The sequence below is a fragment of the Polyergus mexicanus genome, unplaced genomic scaffold (assembly GCF_030449975.1).
Source record: "Polyergus mexicanus isolate NDT 795.1 unplaced genomic scaffold, iyPolMexi1.0 SCAF_4, whole genome shotgun sequence".
NCBI classification, from domain to species: domain Eukaryota; kingdom Metazoa; phylum Arthropoda; class Insecta; order Hymenoptera; family Formicidae; genus Polyergus; species Polyergus mexicanus.
In genome coordinates this window covers 2,701,266-2,716,389 of record NW_027223324.1, presented here as the reverse complement: position 1 = coordinate 2,716,389, position 15,124 = coordinate 2,701,266, and the positions used below count along the sequence as shown (strand labels likewise).

The 15,124-nt window shown below is 30.9% G+C and overlaps 1 protein-coding gene across 1 annotated transcript in view; it reads right to left on the bottom strand.

The window, feature by feature from the left end:
- Positions 1 to 15,124, bottom strand: part of LOC138932479 (lachesin) — a 50,848-nt gene that overhangs the window by 26,457 nt on the left and 9,267 nt on the right. Inside the window, exon 2 of the mRNA XM_070294372.1 lies at positions 5,758 to 5,963. Within this exon, the coding sequence (XP_070150473.1) occupies positions 5,758 to 5,963 (206 nt within the window). The remainder of the gene's footprint in view (positions 1 to 5,757; positions 5,964 to 15,124) is intronic.

The following is a 15,124-nucleotide window of genomic DNA, read 5'->3' as shown; positions in this document are numbered from 1 at the left end:
CGTTGCTTGATTGTCCCGGTAACTTTTTCGTGTCTTTTGTATCCGGAGGATACATGCAATCGCATTCATTAAGATCGCCGATACCTCGAGAAATCGAGCGCATTCGCGTATTTTCATACCGAGACGTCTCCGAATTATTAAGCTCCGCAATCTAGCCGACCCCGTTATAATTAGATTTATGCCCGGGCGTTCGTCTCTCTTGAACGAATTCCAAATATTGCTGTAAATTACGGATAAAAAGGTTGGCGGTGTGCGACCTAGTTCGCTCAGCCGTGATTGTATTCCCGCAACCTACCAGCAACCTCCAGCACTCGGAATAGTAACGTTGTTACTTCCGTTCGCTCGAACGGAAGAAAAAAAAAAGAAAAATGAATCACCGCGTGCACGATCGGGCCATGTAAGTTACAATGGGTTCGACGTGTCCGAATTTCGCGTTAATGCGGATTTAAATCTCTGCTGGAAGTATCGAAATCTTTCGTCGAATACTCTTATCATTGTTATAATTCATATTTGTAAAGCGCAAAGTGTCCATCTTAGATCGCAACGCTCGCCTAATAATATCGTCAAACGATACAGAAATTTCTAGGCGTACAATTCATCTAGGACATATTAGGACATCGTTCGAACGATCGTCATTTTAAAAATTATTTTATTTATATTATTTTAACAAAAACAAAAAAAAACATTTTACACAAAATAATTTTATTTACTCAAAAGAGAATTTTGTTAATCGTATATCCTAGTTAAACTAATAAATTTTGGTTGCATAAGGGATATTCTTTCTTGCATGTATGCGAAAGATCATTTATTATCTTCATTGTTATCCATATGCAGCATCATAATTCACGTCACTCTTAACGTATGCACGAGATTCTCACATTGCCGTATATAGCATAAGCGAATGCTTCGCGAGTTTGTCAGGCGAATGTAATTTTCTCTGAAATACCAATTCGATGAAAGCGTGTATACCTACTCTTATTATTATAGTCCATCTCTTGACTCTCTTTGCGGCGCTCCAGCATTCGCATTTGCTATAACCCGCGTTCACTCCAATTTGCAGCAATGAAATCTTATATGCTCGCGAAACGACGCGCGTGTAGTATCCGACAACGATAGATATATAACGACGACCGGGCGAATCGTTCGACGAGGCTGTCCCTATCGATTTCTATCTGTGTCCGTTTGACTCACGCGCGCTACCTGCTCTCCTGTGTTCTCTATAACGTGCCAATTATTCTCGAGCGCTCGTGGGAAGGGCGTAATAATTCCGTAATAACTTCCGAAACATCGCCCGAGGAACCACGTGCGCGACAGTGAACGCCTGCAAAACTGACGAACGAAATGCCGCGAAAAATTCCAATTACTTTTTGGATAACAATATGCCCGACAATTTGTATCTGATTTTAATATTTCGTTCCGCAATTTCCGTGTCTATCAGTAAAATGCTTCATTTAAATCCCTTTTCATTTAAATCCTCGTCGAATAATTTAAATTACACGTTGCGTATACATTTAATTTTCTTTTATATCAAGAGATTTATTATAATTGCGCTACATTGTATATTTATTTGACAGAATATCAGTGTGTATATGTACGTGTGTGTATGTGTGCCTTGGAAAAAATGGGAATTGTTAAATGTGTGTGCATGCGATAAGCATTCAATCTTTAAAAGTAAATCATGTCAAATAAAAAGAAAGTATCCATCATCAAGATTGTAACAAATATAAATAAATAATAACATTTAATTCTTCGATTAATTAATATATTCTGATAATTAATAAATAGAAAAAGTTATTATAAATTAAAAACATATAGAAAAAAATTTAATTTTTATAAATGACGCGTTTCCCACAAAATGGATTTGCCTTCCCCGTCTCGAAAATTTTTTCCACAACTCTGATATTGTCTAATATCTTGTCTTTACTTATGAGACATTCCAATATATTTTTCTTCGATAAATTCTTCTAGCGCGTGTGAGCATCAGAGAATTTTACTCCAACATTTTCTCGAATTAAAACAGCAAAGATAAAGAGGAAAAATGTTCTATGCGCAATTTTTCATGTTACTCGTGACAGCGTCGCATACCATCACTTGTGTTTGGCGCGTATAAATAAATGGGGTAACCAATGCGCCACAAATATTAAATTAATTAAAATAGCGCCTTTTAAATTTATCGTAGCATTAATGCAATATTGCAGTTTGGAATTTCGTTCGTGCGGCAATTTGCGCCTTAGCCGTAACTACATCTTCTTCTAACAATAAGAAGCAAAAGGAACTATTTCTAATAAGATCCGACCGCGACGGTACTGTAAATTAATTAATTAAATTCTTGAAATTCTAGAAATGGTCAAACGTCGTACGCGAGAGTGGATTGCATTCTTTCGCGCGACGCTATTTTTTAAAGTTATCTTCTAGAAAATCAAGAATCTTATTAAGTCTGTAATATCGTAAAAAGATTGTTATCGCACAAAAAAATGTTATTCCTAAAAATAATTTATTAATAAGCTTATGATGATTCACAACTTTAAAAATATATTTATTTGAATGACGTTATTTTAAATTAGAAACATGTATTTTTCAGTACGATAAATCACACAAGCGTAAAAAAAAAAATCTGCAAGCAATTGTAAAATAAAATTTTATGAACCCATGTTTTTTAAATAAATTTTATATATTATATTATAAACCTTTTTTGTCATCATTTTCGCACGAATCAGCGAATAAACCGATTATTATACCTATTTCAAACGTAGTTAATAATTAATACCCTCGTCACTTTGTCCAACTTCGATATACATGTATGTGATGGTGAATGAAGTTGAACAAGCAATAGGTTCATTAAACAGTTCATTAAACTCTATTCGATTGTATTGCTCCATGTTTGCGTCGCATGTTAAATCAGTGTAACGTTGTTGCAGGCAAACCAGTGCAAGTTGCATTTAAGTTATGACAGATTACTGCATTCGTCTGCTATAATGACAACGGTACCTTTGATGTTTTCACAGACCCTTCCTCATTATTTGCATACATTTTTAGCGTACGAGGATGTTTTTTATTCTGGATAACATCGTCGACTGCGACACATAAATTTGTGGCGTTGCTACCCTTCGTGGGAAAAACCTCGCGTTTATATGCGCGCAGGCAAAGTTATTGTGCAAACAAAGAAAACAAACTTTATAACAACGTTAACTGCGAACCGCCAGAAGAGTTTCGCGCGTCTGCTACATTGTAAAGTTGCCGGGCTGCGTAAGAAATCGTGAAGCAGTTGCGAAAACATCGGATTAATTAAACGGCGCTTTAAACTTGTAATCGGCATTAATTCTCTTGCCGCGAATTGCATTCTTCTAGAATGAGATTATGCCGTGGAATTTTATGCGACGAAAAGGATGCTTTGCATCTGTTTCTCTGAGTTAGTCTGAATTAATCTGTTTGTATATATATATATATATATATATATATGTGTGTATGTTGAGTTCTTTATTATTTTCTACACGATCTCATTATAGAGATATTTGTATTGCTTAATAGTTTATCGATATTCGGAAAGTTATATCGAGTCTACATTCAAAGTGCTGTAACTTTAGCATCGAGAATCCAGCTATGATCTACACACACCGTATCGGTTTATATTTACATATTATTGAAATTTATAATATTTTAAAATTAGACTTACATAACTTTTCAAATAAGTGATTCAATTTAGATACAAAGTTACACGTGTTACTAATCTAATGTGTGCCAAAAAAAATTGAACGATATATAAAATATTTATATGTATATAAAGTATTTTAAATTGCGATTTGTTCAATATTAAATATAATTAAATTGTTTTAAAATTAAATATAATTAAATATAATTTAAATATTATTAAATTGTTTAAAAAAATGTATATAAATAAATGTGTTGTATTACAAAGAAATATAAATTTAAATTAAAATATTTTACAAAAAAATGTAATTAATGTGATACATTAAGTATTAATTATTATTATTATTACGGATATTATATAGTTTAATATTATTATGACTTTTATATTATTATGATTTTATACTAAGGTCACTTTATTTTTCTATTGCTTTTTAAGATAACCATAATATTTTTATGCATTTTTATGATTTGCAGAAAAAGCTGCACCATAATGGAAAGATGACTGTGAAAAATATTAAACAATATGTGTCAGATAAATGATTAAGTAAAAAGTATCTGAGAAAAATAAATATGATAAGAATAACGAGTATAAAAAAGAATAATGTGAAGAAATAAAAGAATAAACAATGTATATTGTTTCTCCTTGGCATTAGCAAAAATTGGCAAACATCATAAATTATGCACATCTCATCTTGGCGGAGTTATTTAATTTTTCGTAAACTATTTTTATACGAAGCTATTATCCATCGTACGCGTATCTTTTATTTATAAATCTAAAGTTGCTTGCTCGATGGTATCATCGATTCTAAAGAAAGTTGTCATCGTATTATCAAGATTCGTGAAAAGAAGCGTTGAAGTTGAAAATTCTTTAGACCGATGAAATCTTGTTTACCTCCTTTCTTTTACCTTGTCGCGTCGAAATTAGATGACATTAATGCTTTTACTTTGTACAATTGCAAGAACGTTCGCTCCGATTCGTCCTGCATACCTAATTGAGGTGAAAATAAGCGTAACGCTGTTTTGTCTCTCGGGGTCAAATAAAAAAAGAACGTGCAATGGCGTTGAAGGAATCGATTGATTAATTTTCCTTGTTCAAGGAATTTATTAAAATTTTATTATATATATTATTGATGTTATACTTATACTCTTTCATTAATTATATACGGTTTCAACCGCGTTTAGAAAAATATTCCAAATGATGAAAATTACAATGAGATCAACGATATACATACACGATAATGTTTATGAGAAAAACATCGATTTATTGTCATGACATGCATTTTACTGATATTTCCACGAGATGAAAGAAGATAAACAACAATTTACGATCATCTAACGTTTTATGTTTTAAGCAGATAATCAATAATTCACGAAGAAAGTAAAGAATTCTTAGATTGTACTAAATTTACCCTTGTGCCAACTTTCTATTACCGTATTTATTACCGTATGCAGTCTTACGTACGCGGTATATAATAAATTTAATATTATTAATTTATATTAATTTATAATATTTTCATCGAAAACTTTTGACGATGTAACTTTTGTGATCCTTTTTGTGTCATATATTCGTATTATTCATGTTTTAAATGAAAATTTAATTTTCTCTATCATATGATTATATTGATTACTATAAAATTAAATGTAACTAATAGGTATAATATGAATTTCGCAATGTTAGTTATAGAGAAAGCTTGTTTGTGCTTATTATAAAATATTAGTAATCATATGATCATTCTCTATCTATTTGAAAACTATTAACCCACCGATTGACGCTCGTGACGATTAACAATACTTTAGATAAATTCTCTTTTTCTCATGGCAACAAAAATATATGATAGACTGCGGTAATAAATCCATATAAAGTTTCAACAATTAAATTTTTAGATTATGTAAATATACACACATATACATTTTGTGTATTTGCTCTTCTAGAAAAAAATAGAAATTCCTCTGTCTATTTATTATATATTGCTTTAGAAAAAATGACAAATTTTTTATTTGATCGGCATTTATAGAATAATCAATAATGGAATGTATAACTGCTTATTTGTACATGAAATTGTCATACATTAATCAATGGGTTAAACGTGTCTGGTAATTAAGCCTTACCGTGCCCTCTCCTAAATTGTGGACAACGCAGGGCATCAGAGCTGTGGATCCTGATTGCGCCGAAACTGATGTTGTATTTTCCGTGCCGAAGGTCATCGGCAAAGTTGGTGGTAGATCGACATCCAACGGTCTCCCCGTTGTGCCGTCCAACGAGTTTATGTTAACATTTATATCGACTGTTTCCGCTGTTACTGCCGCAGGATATTCTGAAACAAATTAATTATTAATTATATTAAAACCAATCAAACTTTTCAATTATTTTTAAGTACGCGAATTTGCAAACATAAAACTTATAAGTAAAAAAGAAATAATAAGAGACTGTAATATTATAATAATGACGTAACTGAGTAAATGTCAAAATATACGCTAGGAAAAAAGGTTCTATTCTCATAGAAAGAATTAATTTGATTTAAACAAGTATCACTGGGGTATTTGAACGAATTAAATCATTAATTCGAGAAATAATTAATTCAATAATTATAACTATCGATAAAATTTACGGTTACACATTAACATAATATTTATATAATCAACTTGATATTTGCCTGAAAGGAGACAATTGCAAATGTTCATTTGAGCAATTTTCGTTAATATGTAATAATGATATAATTTCTCTTGTGACTGCGTTATTGTATTTTAGTTCTCCTATTAAATTTCAAATTAGTATAATTACAGTCTTTCTAGATCACTGTTAATCAATGACATTAGCTTTATACCAAAATATGTATTTCATGAATATTATTTCTGTTAAGTGATTGACGGCAATAACAATATAACTATCGCATACACGCATTTTTGCATGAAATGTAACGAGCCTAGTCTCTTATCACCCGGGTGCTAAAGCCGGCCGAGTTTTCGGTGCCGGAGGTCATCGGCTATCCGATGATAACCGCCGTTAGATGCGCCGAGAAATTGGCATTAAATCACGTTGGCTTTTACGAGGTCGAACTTCGTTATAATATGAGCTCGTCTGCGCATAAATATGAATCAAACTCTTAGTTTTATATCTTTTTAGTTTTTCAACTATAATGCAGTATTTAAACATGAAGTTTCATTAAATGATAATAATTCTCACATATATCAGTAGCACATAAGTAAATCTCTAATAAAATTGTTTATAATGTTGCAATTTTTAAAGCAACGTAAATACAATATATAGAATCGTATTTTGTAAAAATATATAATATACAACAAATTAATTTTTATATCATTTAATATTATAAAAAATATTATAATATAATATATATTTCGTACCCATGTCTATCGATCCTGACACGCGAGCCTTTCAATATGTTGAAGATGCTTGCAGACTGACATGGCTAAAAAATACTTTCCACCATATGCATCACTTTTCATCCATGAAAATTTGCGGAATATTGCCGGTCATGCGTGACGCGCTTGTGGCTACGTTACATTGGACGCGTTATCTTTTATCGGAGTAATTTTATTTTTCCCGATGGTTAGAGGAAAATTGGATACAAGAAGATGGGTATCCGTCCATGCCGCGCCGATGGTCCCGCAAGGTCGTCATTTATTTTCTTTCCGCAAAGAAGATATCAAAAAAGAAATCTATATGTCACGCGTACAAATGTTTGTGTAGGGACGATCGTGGCGCGAGGGTGGTTAAAGTCCAGCGGAAAGCCTCTTAACGAGAATCCCTCCGGCGCGGCGCCGGGGCTTTGAGCGGGCAACCGTTAAACCTCGTTCGACCTCGTAACGACTGCTTTGATTTAACGCCTATTTTTCAGACTCCCCGCTTATCGCTGGCTTTGGTGGTGTGGCATGACCGACGGAGTGAATTCATTAAGAAGATGCTTACAAGGAAGTCGTTCGATCGGCGACCTTTGTTGACAAGCTGCGTCGTTAACGATCACGCGCGTTGATGGTCTTGTCATTATTTCACCCGAATAAAAATAAAGAAAATGATTACTTCAAAGAGCTAAAACGTTACGAAATTTGTAAAAAGAATAACACCAGATATATAAAAAGTTTAAATGTGAAAGCTGATGTTTGGAATTGTGCCAACTTTCAATATAAACTATAGAAAAAGTACGAAAAAGAAATCGACATATTATATCGAAAGAGCGTGAAATAAATTAAAAATTGTAAGAATTTATTACAATTTTTTTATTTAAAAAAAAAATTTCTTTTTTGTTCTTTAAATTGATATGAGTGAGGATATATTTTGGAATAGAAAATTCGATTTTCAAAGTATCTTTTTTGATAAATCAACAACTCGTAACTAAATTTCGGCAATAGAATCGCCTCGGATCCTTTTAATTACCATGAATTTCAAATCGAAATATCGAGTGTCAAAGTTTGGAACTATACAGCGAAAGCACTAATTACGATTGATTAATTGTTCAAGAATTTATATGGTTATCTACTATGATTGTTTCTCAATGTGCGTGATTATGAATTTATGAAATGTATAATTAATTATACATAAATGTAAGACTAGATGCGCACATTTAAGCACGGTTGGAGGCTCTTGTTCCGGTTACAGGGATGTCTGAGAATATTGTTCGCGTTTCGTGACGATGAAATTTCCGTACGCGATTTCCTAGAAACATTACTGTTCGCCGGAGGCATGAGCAACGCGCGTGATATACATTTGAGACATTAGCTTTGTGCTCGTGTCCTTTGATCTGAGCCCTTCTTGACCCGTTTTTCACGCAACATGAAGACGTATTCGGTGACCTGAAACTCGCTTGGTTGCCCGAAAACATTTTGTGAAATTTGCATCAAAGAAAAGTACTATCTTCGCACAATCTCGTCTATCATTAAAGTACTGATAAAGTTTTTTTATTTTCGGTGGAAGATAGGAATAAATGAGGTACACTATTATTAACATTGAAAAATCGAGTTTCTTACGTTTCTTAAGTGTGATAGTCAATTCATAAAGTACGATCGATAATGCTAAGAAAATATTTAAGCAAAGCGACTCCTTTCTCTTTTTTTTATCATAGTAAAGTAGCTCAGTTAGTGTATAGATATTGTGTAAATTTCCTACAAATTTTCAAAAATTTTCAAAAATTATATGTCACCTACATCGTACATCGTACATAATGCTTAATATACTGGTCACTCTTTCCGATCTTGGAAAAGATTATTGCTTATAATATCCGGGATTTTCTAAAGATCCTGTTCATGAAAATAATAATTTATTATTTTATAATTTCAATTGTTAAAATGCATAAAAAAGAGAGAATGTTTTAAATGGTAAAATAATGAAATAAATGATAAAATAATTTCCTTTAATATATTTGTATATTTTAATTATATAACAACAGTTGCTTGATAATCTAATGAAACCAAACCTTAAGATATTTACATTTTACATCTACAAGGTGTTGAAAAAAACCATTCAATATTTATATGGTAGATAGGATATGCCATACTGAGTAAAAAAGATCTTAATAAACATAGATCGAAAACTCAATCGTTTCTGAGATATAAATATTTTTACATGTTAGCATCATGATTGACTTATTGGTTTCTTTGTGTCGCATGCGATGTGAGAAACAGATAATCTGTCTAAATCTGTACCTCAATATTTACAGAAGATGTTTTACATGTCCTCCTTTCATTTTCACACACGCTTGGCATTTTCATCTTACAGAATCGTGAATTCTCTCGAAAATTCTATATCTCTGTCAAATTATTTGACGAGCACGCTGACGATTCGGTTACGTAATTTTTCTAAGTCATTTATCGGCGAAAAATATACATATTATATTCTTCGTTAAATTAATACGCTGACATTTTTGACACGGTACTTTATAATCACCAAATCGCAAAGATCCGCAATCGCCAGTACATCACTAGGTACTATTAGTTTATTCTCTTGTTAAAAGGAAGTGCATCTTTTTTTGAAAACATTCTCTTTAATTATCAAAGTTAAATATTTCAATAAAAAACGCTAATTAAATTTTTGATGAAAGAGAGTAAACGACAAATTTATAAAAAAATTTATAATTGAGATAAAATGTGTTTTATTTATATATCATGCACGTGTAACATAAAAATCTGATATCTTGTTAATAGAATAATTTTATATGTCTGCTTTTTGTATGAAATAAAATTCATTCAAAGAAACATTTCAGTTAGAATTTAACGACATATCTATTTTATGTAAAATCGAGATAGCAGAATAAATATATTTAAAAGATGAAAACGTATATACAACGTTTGAAAGTGAGATATCAGACATGAATAATATTATTAAACAAGTCGAACAGTATATGAACGATTTCTATTCCTTTTTTCAATAATATACATATAACTTGCAAGTGTATCTTGAAAGCTTAAAAAGCTTTGCTTTAAAAATAGTAAAATGTTAACTTTAAATTGCAAAAATATTGCAAAACGGATAATAAAATAAAAGATAAATATAAAATAAACATTATCTCATAACAAATTTAATAATGTCATGTAACACACACACACATATACGCACAAAGAAAAAGAGAGAGAGAGAGGGAGAGAGAGAGAGAGAGAGAGAAAAGAGAGCAAGAATAAATTAAAAAAAATATAAATTTTTACACAATTGTATAAAGAGTGTAAATGTAAAAGTGTATAAATACGTTCAATAAACTTTATTTCATGATGAGTAATAATAATATGAGAGATTATATATATAATAATCGAAATTGGTTATTATAATAAAACACGAAACAACACAGGCACAAGCATTATGCATGTATACATTGTACAACTATAATAATTTAATTGCGATAATGCGCAATGTTTAATTTTCAATGTTGCAGTGCAAAGACGAAAGCTTTGTGCGAATAATTTTTACGATGATTTCAATCAGACGATCGGTGAGAAGTTTTAATTCCATCGCTAATACGTTATACTAGTGAGGCACATTATCCTTCGCAGTAACTTTTTATAAGCAGAGATCGTTACTTTCAATACCTGCTTGGTTATATTAATCGCTATTTCCTCGCTTCATAGGAGGATGAAACGAATCGTTGGTCTCTGCCGTGCGGTTCTCAACCGTAGCGAGCGAACAAAACGGTCTTTAATATAACGAAGCCGCAATAAAATTGGTCTGTACTCTGATAAATACAAGTAGCAAATAAGAGAGGGGCGAGTTTCGTTTATTATTTCGAACAAACTGTGCCGCTTGCAATATTTTTCTTTTTTTCCTTTTGCTTTTTTCTTTCTTTTTTCATTTGCTTTCCCTTCACGTTCAATTTTAAATCTCAAGCATCACATTGGCGCAAAATACACGGGGATAAACCCCGAGAGACCAGCAAAAACAAATAGCAAAAGTTTAAGGACATCAAAAAAGTTTCATTACTTTCCAAAGATTACGTGCCACGTATTTTTAATAAAACAATACCAGATAAACGCTTAACAATACTATAAAGAGTTTTCGCATTGCTTATCGTTTATCGATTAGAAGCTTATACGTATATCTATCTCTTTTTTTATAATAAATTATTGTCAGTTCTTATAATGTAAGAATATAAACGCAACATCATTGTTCGCACCAATTATTTTTTTTAGATCATCGAAATTTATAATTGATGTTTAATTTTAACATGTCGCCAGTAGATAAATTAAAGGAGTGTTTATATATGTATGTGCGACCCAACTGGCAATTTATTGTTCGATTGTTATCACAACGTTTCGACCATATAATTTTGGTCCTTATCAAGTGAACTAAAATTACAATATTAAACAATGATAATCCCGTTACAAAATGAAATAAACAAATTTATGTACCTGCATTATAGTTAAAGTTGAAAGAGAAGAAAGTCGCTATGTCATAATGACACACCGTGTCAACCTCTCTGTTTAAGATACCGAGAAAGACTAAACGACCTTTATTAATCTATCGTATATGTTATTTAAATTCTCTGTATCCTTTTGAGAGTTAACAGTGTGTTGTCCTGAAATTTATAATATCGTATCAAACGTGCGCGCGAAAATTGTTTAACCTACATCGTCCTCTTAGTGTTTAATCGTTTAATGTTTAAAGATTATCTTTGAACTAACTTCCGAACACGAAAGTTGTGCCAACTTTTTTACGCATATATAGGAACGCAAACTTGGGCAACTTTATATAGTTAATTTAGAAGTTATGCGATTTAAATTTTTCATGTTCCGAATTAGTTAGCACATATTTTTTTATAGCTCTTTTATAACTCTTTGTTTTTCAATGCTTTTTTATATATATTTTTTTGATTCAGGAATCTATAGCTCCGTTATCATGACCATTCGAAACTTTTGTGGAACAAGTTTATTTAATTTGGTTTATATTATTACTTTATACAATATACCAATTCAATCGAGATATATGAAATGGAAAACAATTTACGAAAAAAGAACGAGAAAGAATTTTCATGAAATATTCAGTTAATGACATCCGTTAATTAAAAATTACATACAAAATAAATGCAAAGAGCTATTTATTCCTATACATATGCTAAATATATATCACATGAATATTTATTTCAATTTATTTATCCAGTTGAAAATCTATCACTAACCACACAATAGATAGCAGTGTAGTAAAGCAATTATAATTATCTTCTCTGTAAATTTCAACGATTGCGTTTCTTGACGTAATCGTGATTAAGCCGCGTTTTCCGATTAATTACTAGCCGACTTCGTTAAAAGCGTCGGGCACGGAGAATTGCCATGCATTTCCTCGCGAAACACGGTACGTTAAATTACAACGTTAAGCTCGCGCATACCACTTCGCGGCTACGGTGCGTTAGCCGCAAGTGACAGAACCGGAATAACGTAATGTCCTCGTGCTGTGCGGAATTAGACGTATCCAGAAAAGTTTGATGTCAGTTCGCGAACTCTGGTCACTCTCATGAATTACAATATATAATCACGTGACTAAATGGACTTATTTTTACGAAAAACAAGAGTAATCGTACTCTTTCACTTTTCCTGTATATTTCAGTTAATGACGCGTTTAATCTGAAAATTCACGATTAATTTTAAACGATTTTATTTAACTATAGAAATTACATGATATATTAAAAAAAAACATGAAATAATGTAGCGTTTGCATAAAAAAAAAACACACACACACATTTTAAGACTTTGCGGCATGTACATTATATCATATACTCTGAACATGTATATAAATAATATTTTTTTTTTTTAGCCAAGATCTATCTAGATCTGGATAAGGAGGAATGAAATCTTCTTGACGAGTTTTTTGCAGGTTGCTGGAGTAAAGTGAAAATTTTGCCTCGCCGCGAAATTCGTTAATTATGACTTAATAGTTGCATCTCGAAACTTTGATAATTTATGCAATTAAGCAATTATAATTTCCCTAAATTTCCACGTAATGTGCATCTTTCGTATTAATTTTAACTGTCTGTCAATGTTGATTAAGCTAGGCTAAAATACTGAAATTGCCTCGAATATTCATTTTGTTGTATCTCATTTGTGTGCATAAATATTCGCGGCCATTCAAATTTGTCCGATAATTAGATATAGTATGCACGAATATTTTGATATTTGCATCTGTTATTATAATATATAACAAAAAATATAATTACGGCAATGTATCGTACAGGAAAAGTGAATAATATACCACAACGTTCTTATACTTTATAAAAACAAATAAAAATAATTAGAACAGAACATGAAGCAAGGTAACTTTATTTTTGTTTAGCAGAAAAATTTGTTAATTAAAAAATAGTAGCAATTTTAATATTTTTCTATATTAGAAAATATAATAAAAAATAAAAATATATTCATGTCAAGAAAAAGTTCATTATAATATTAGAAATAGCAAGATACATCCAAAAAGATGTATCTGAAAATTATCGCATTTTCATTATTTTTAAAAACAATGTAAATTTTTCATAGAACAAATACAAATGAGATTCTCTTGTAATAATATTTGATGTATTTTATTCTCAAACGCGTTAATAAGCGGTTTATACAATATATATATATATATATATTTTTTTTTGTAAATTTAATTGTGTATATAATTAATTATATTTATAAGTGTATTTCTAAAAAAACAATAATAATAATTATAACTCTTTCTGGATTTTGTAATTTTCGAAATAATTGAATTTAGAATTTATCAGAGCATTCGGAAAGTTGCCTATTCTATCAGTTGAATAGTTCTACAGTTTCGTTTGTATAAATATTTTCGGAATTGGCGATATATAACTGTGTAAAAGCTTTTACGTTACATAAAGATGCGTAACTATATTGTTGAAAATCGATGGTAATTGACCCAAAAAATGAAACATGAGAAACAATTAAGGTGTTATGAAATTTTGCGCGTTAATTTACAGAGAATAATTAAAGGTGCCATATCTGGTTGCAAATCAACACATAAAACAATCATTATTTTATTGTTTTCCATTTTGGATACAAATATCGACCGTCCCGAGATAAATTTCCGTGTATACTTTTCGCCTGTGATAGCTTTTGTAATTCTGTGCAGTCAACAAAAAGAATAGTTCTAAAAAAATTCTATATTTGGCTGTTAAAATAAACAGTTATCGAATTCACTTACTTAATACTACTGAAATGCAAATGTTTAAACATTTTAATTGTTTTAATGAAAAAAAGAACGTTGAAGAAATATTTCTTATTTCGAAAGTCTCGTAATCTCATCAATGAATGAGAAACGATTGTATTCTTAAGATACTAACCCACTAGTATTCTGCGATGCTTTCCGAACGAGAGGATTGTAGATGTATTTACACTGAAATTAAGATGGATAGAGATTTATGCTGATTGAACAACACCGACTGTGGAAAACTGTATACAACTGCAAATCGTCGTACCATAAAGTCACACGATTTTTACTGGAAAGTCGACATATAGATTTATGAAAGCCACAAAGAACTGCAAAATAATTTATCTTGAATTTCCATTTCAAGGCAGACAAACCGCATTAAGGCATTATGACTTTTTTATATATCCTCCGTTTCTTCTAGTTGCTAATAGTAATACAATTAATGATGCTCAGTAAGAACTCTCTCTCTCTCTCTCTCTCTCTCTCTCTCTCTCTCTCTTTCTGTATCTTTGGATAAATATAAAAACAGCATCTATATGAAATAACACAGAGCGCATATCGAGATTTAATTGACATCACGGAAAAGAAGCAACTTGAATTATTTTCTAATAATCGAATTATTTTCTAATAATCGACTTCATATCCTTTTTTTGGGATTAGATACATGCGCGGCACTCTTAGTTACAAATTTTAATATAATATTGCAGTATTATGCAATTGTCAATATTAAACATTAATTATTGTACAATAAAATATATAACACGATCTAACAGTTTTTACAATCTAACAGTTTGCAGTATTACCGCTAGTTAAATACTCAATGCGACATATTAGTTTATATAA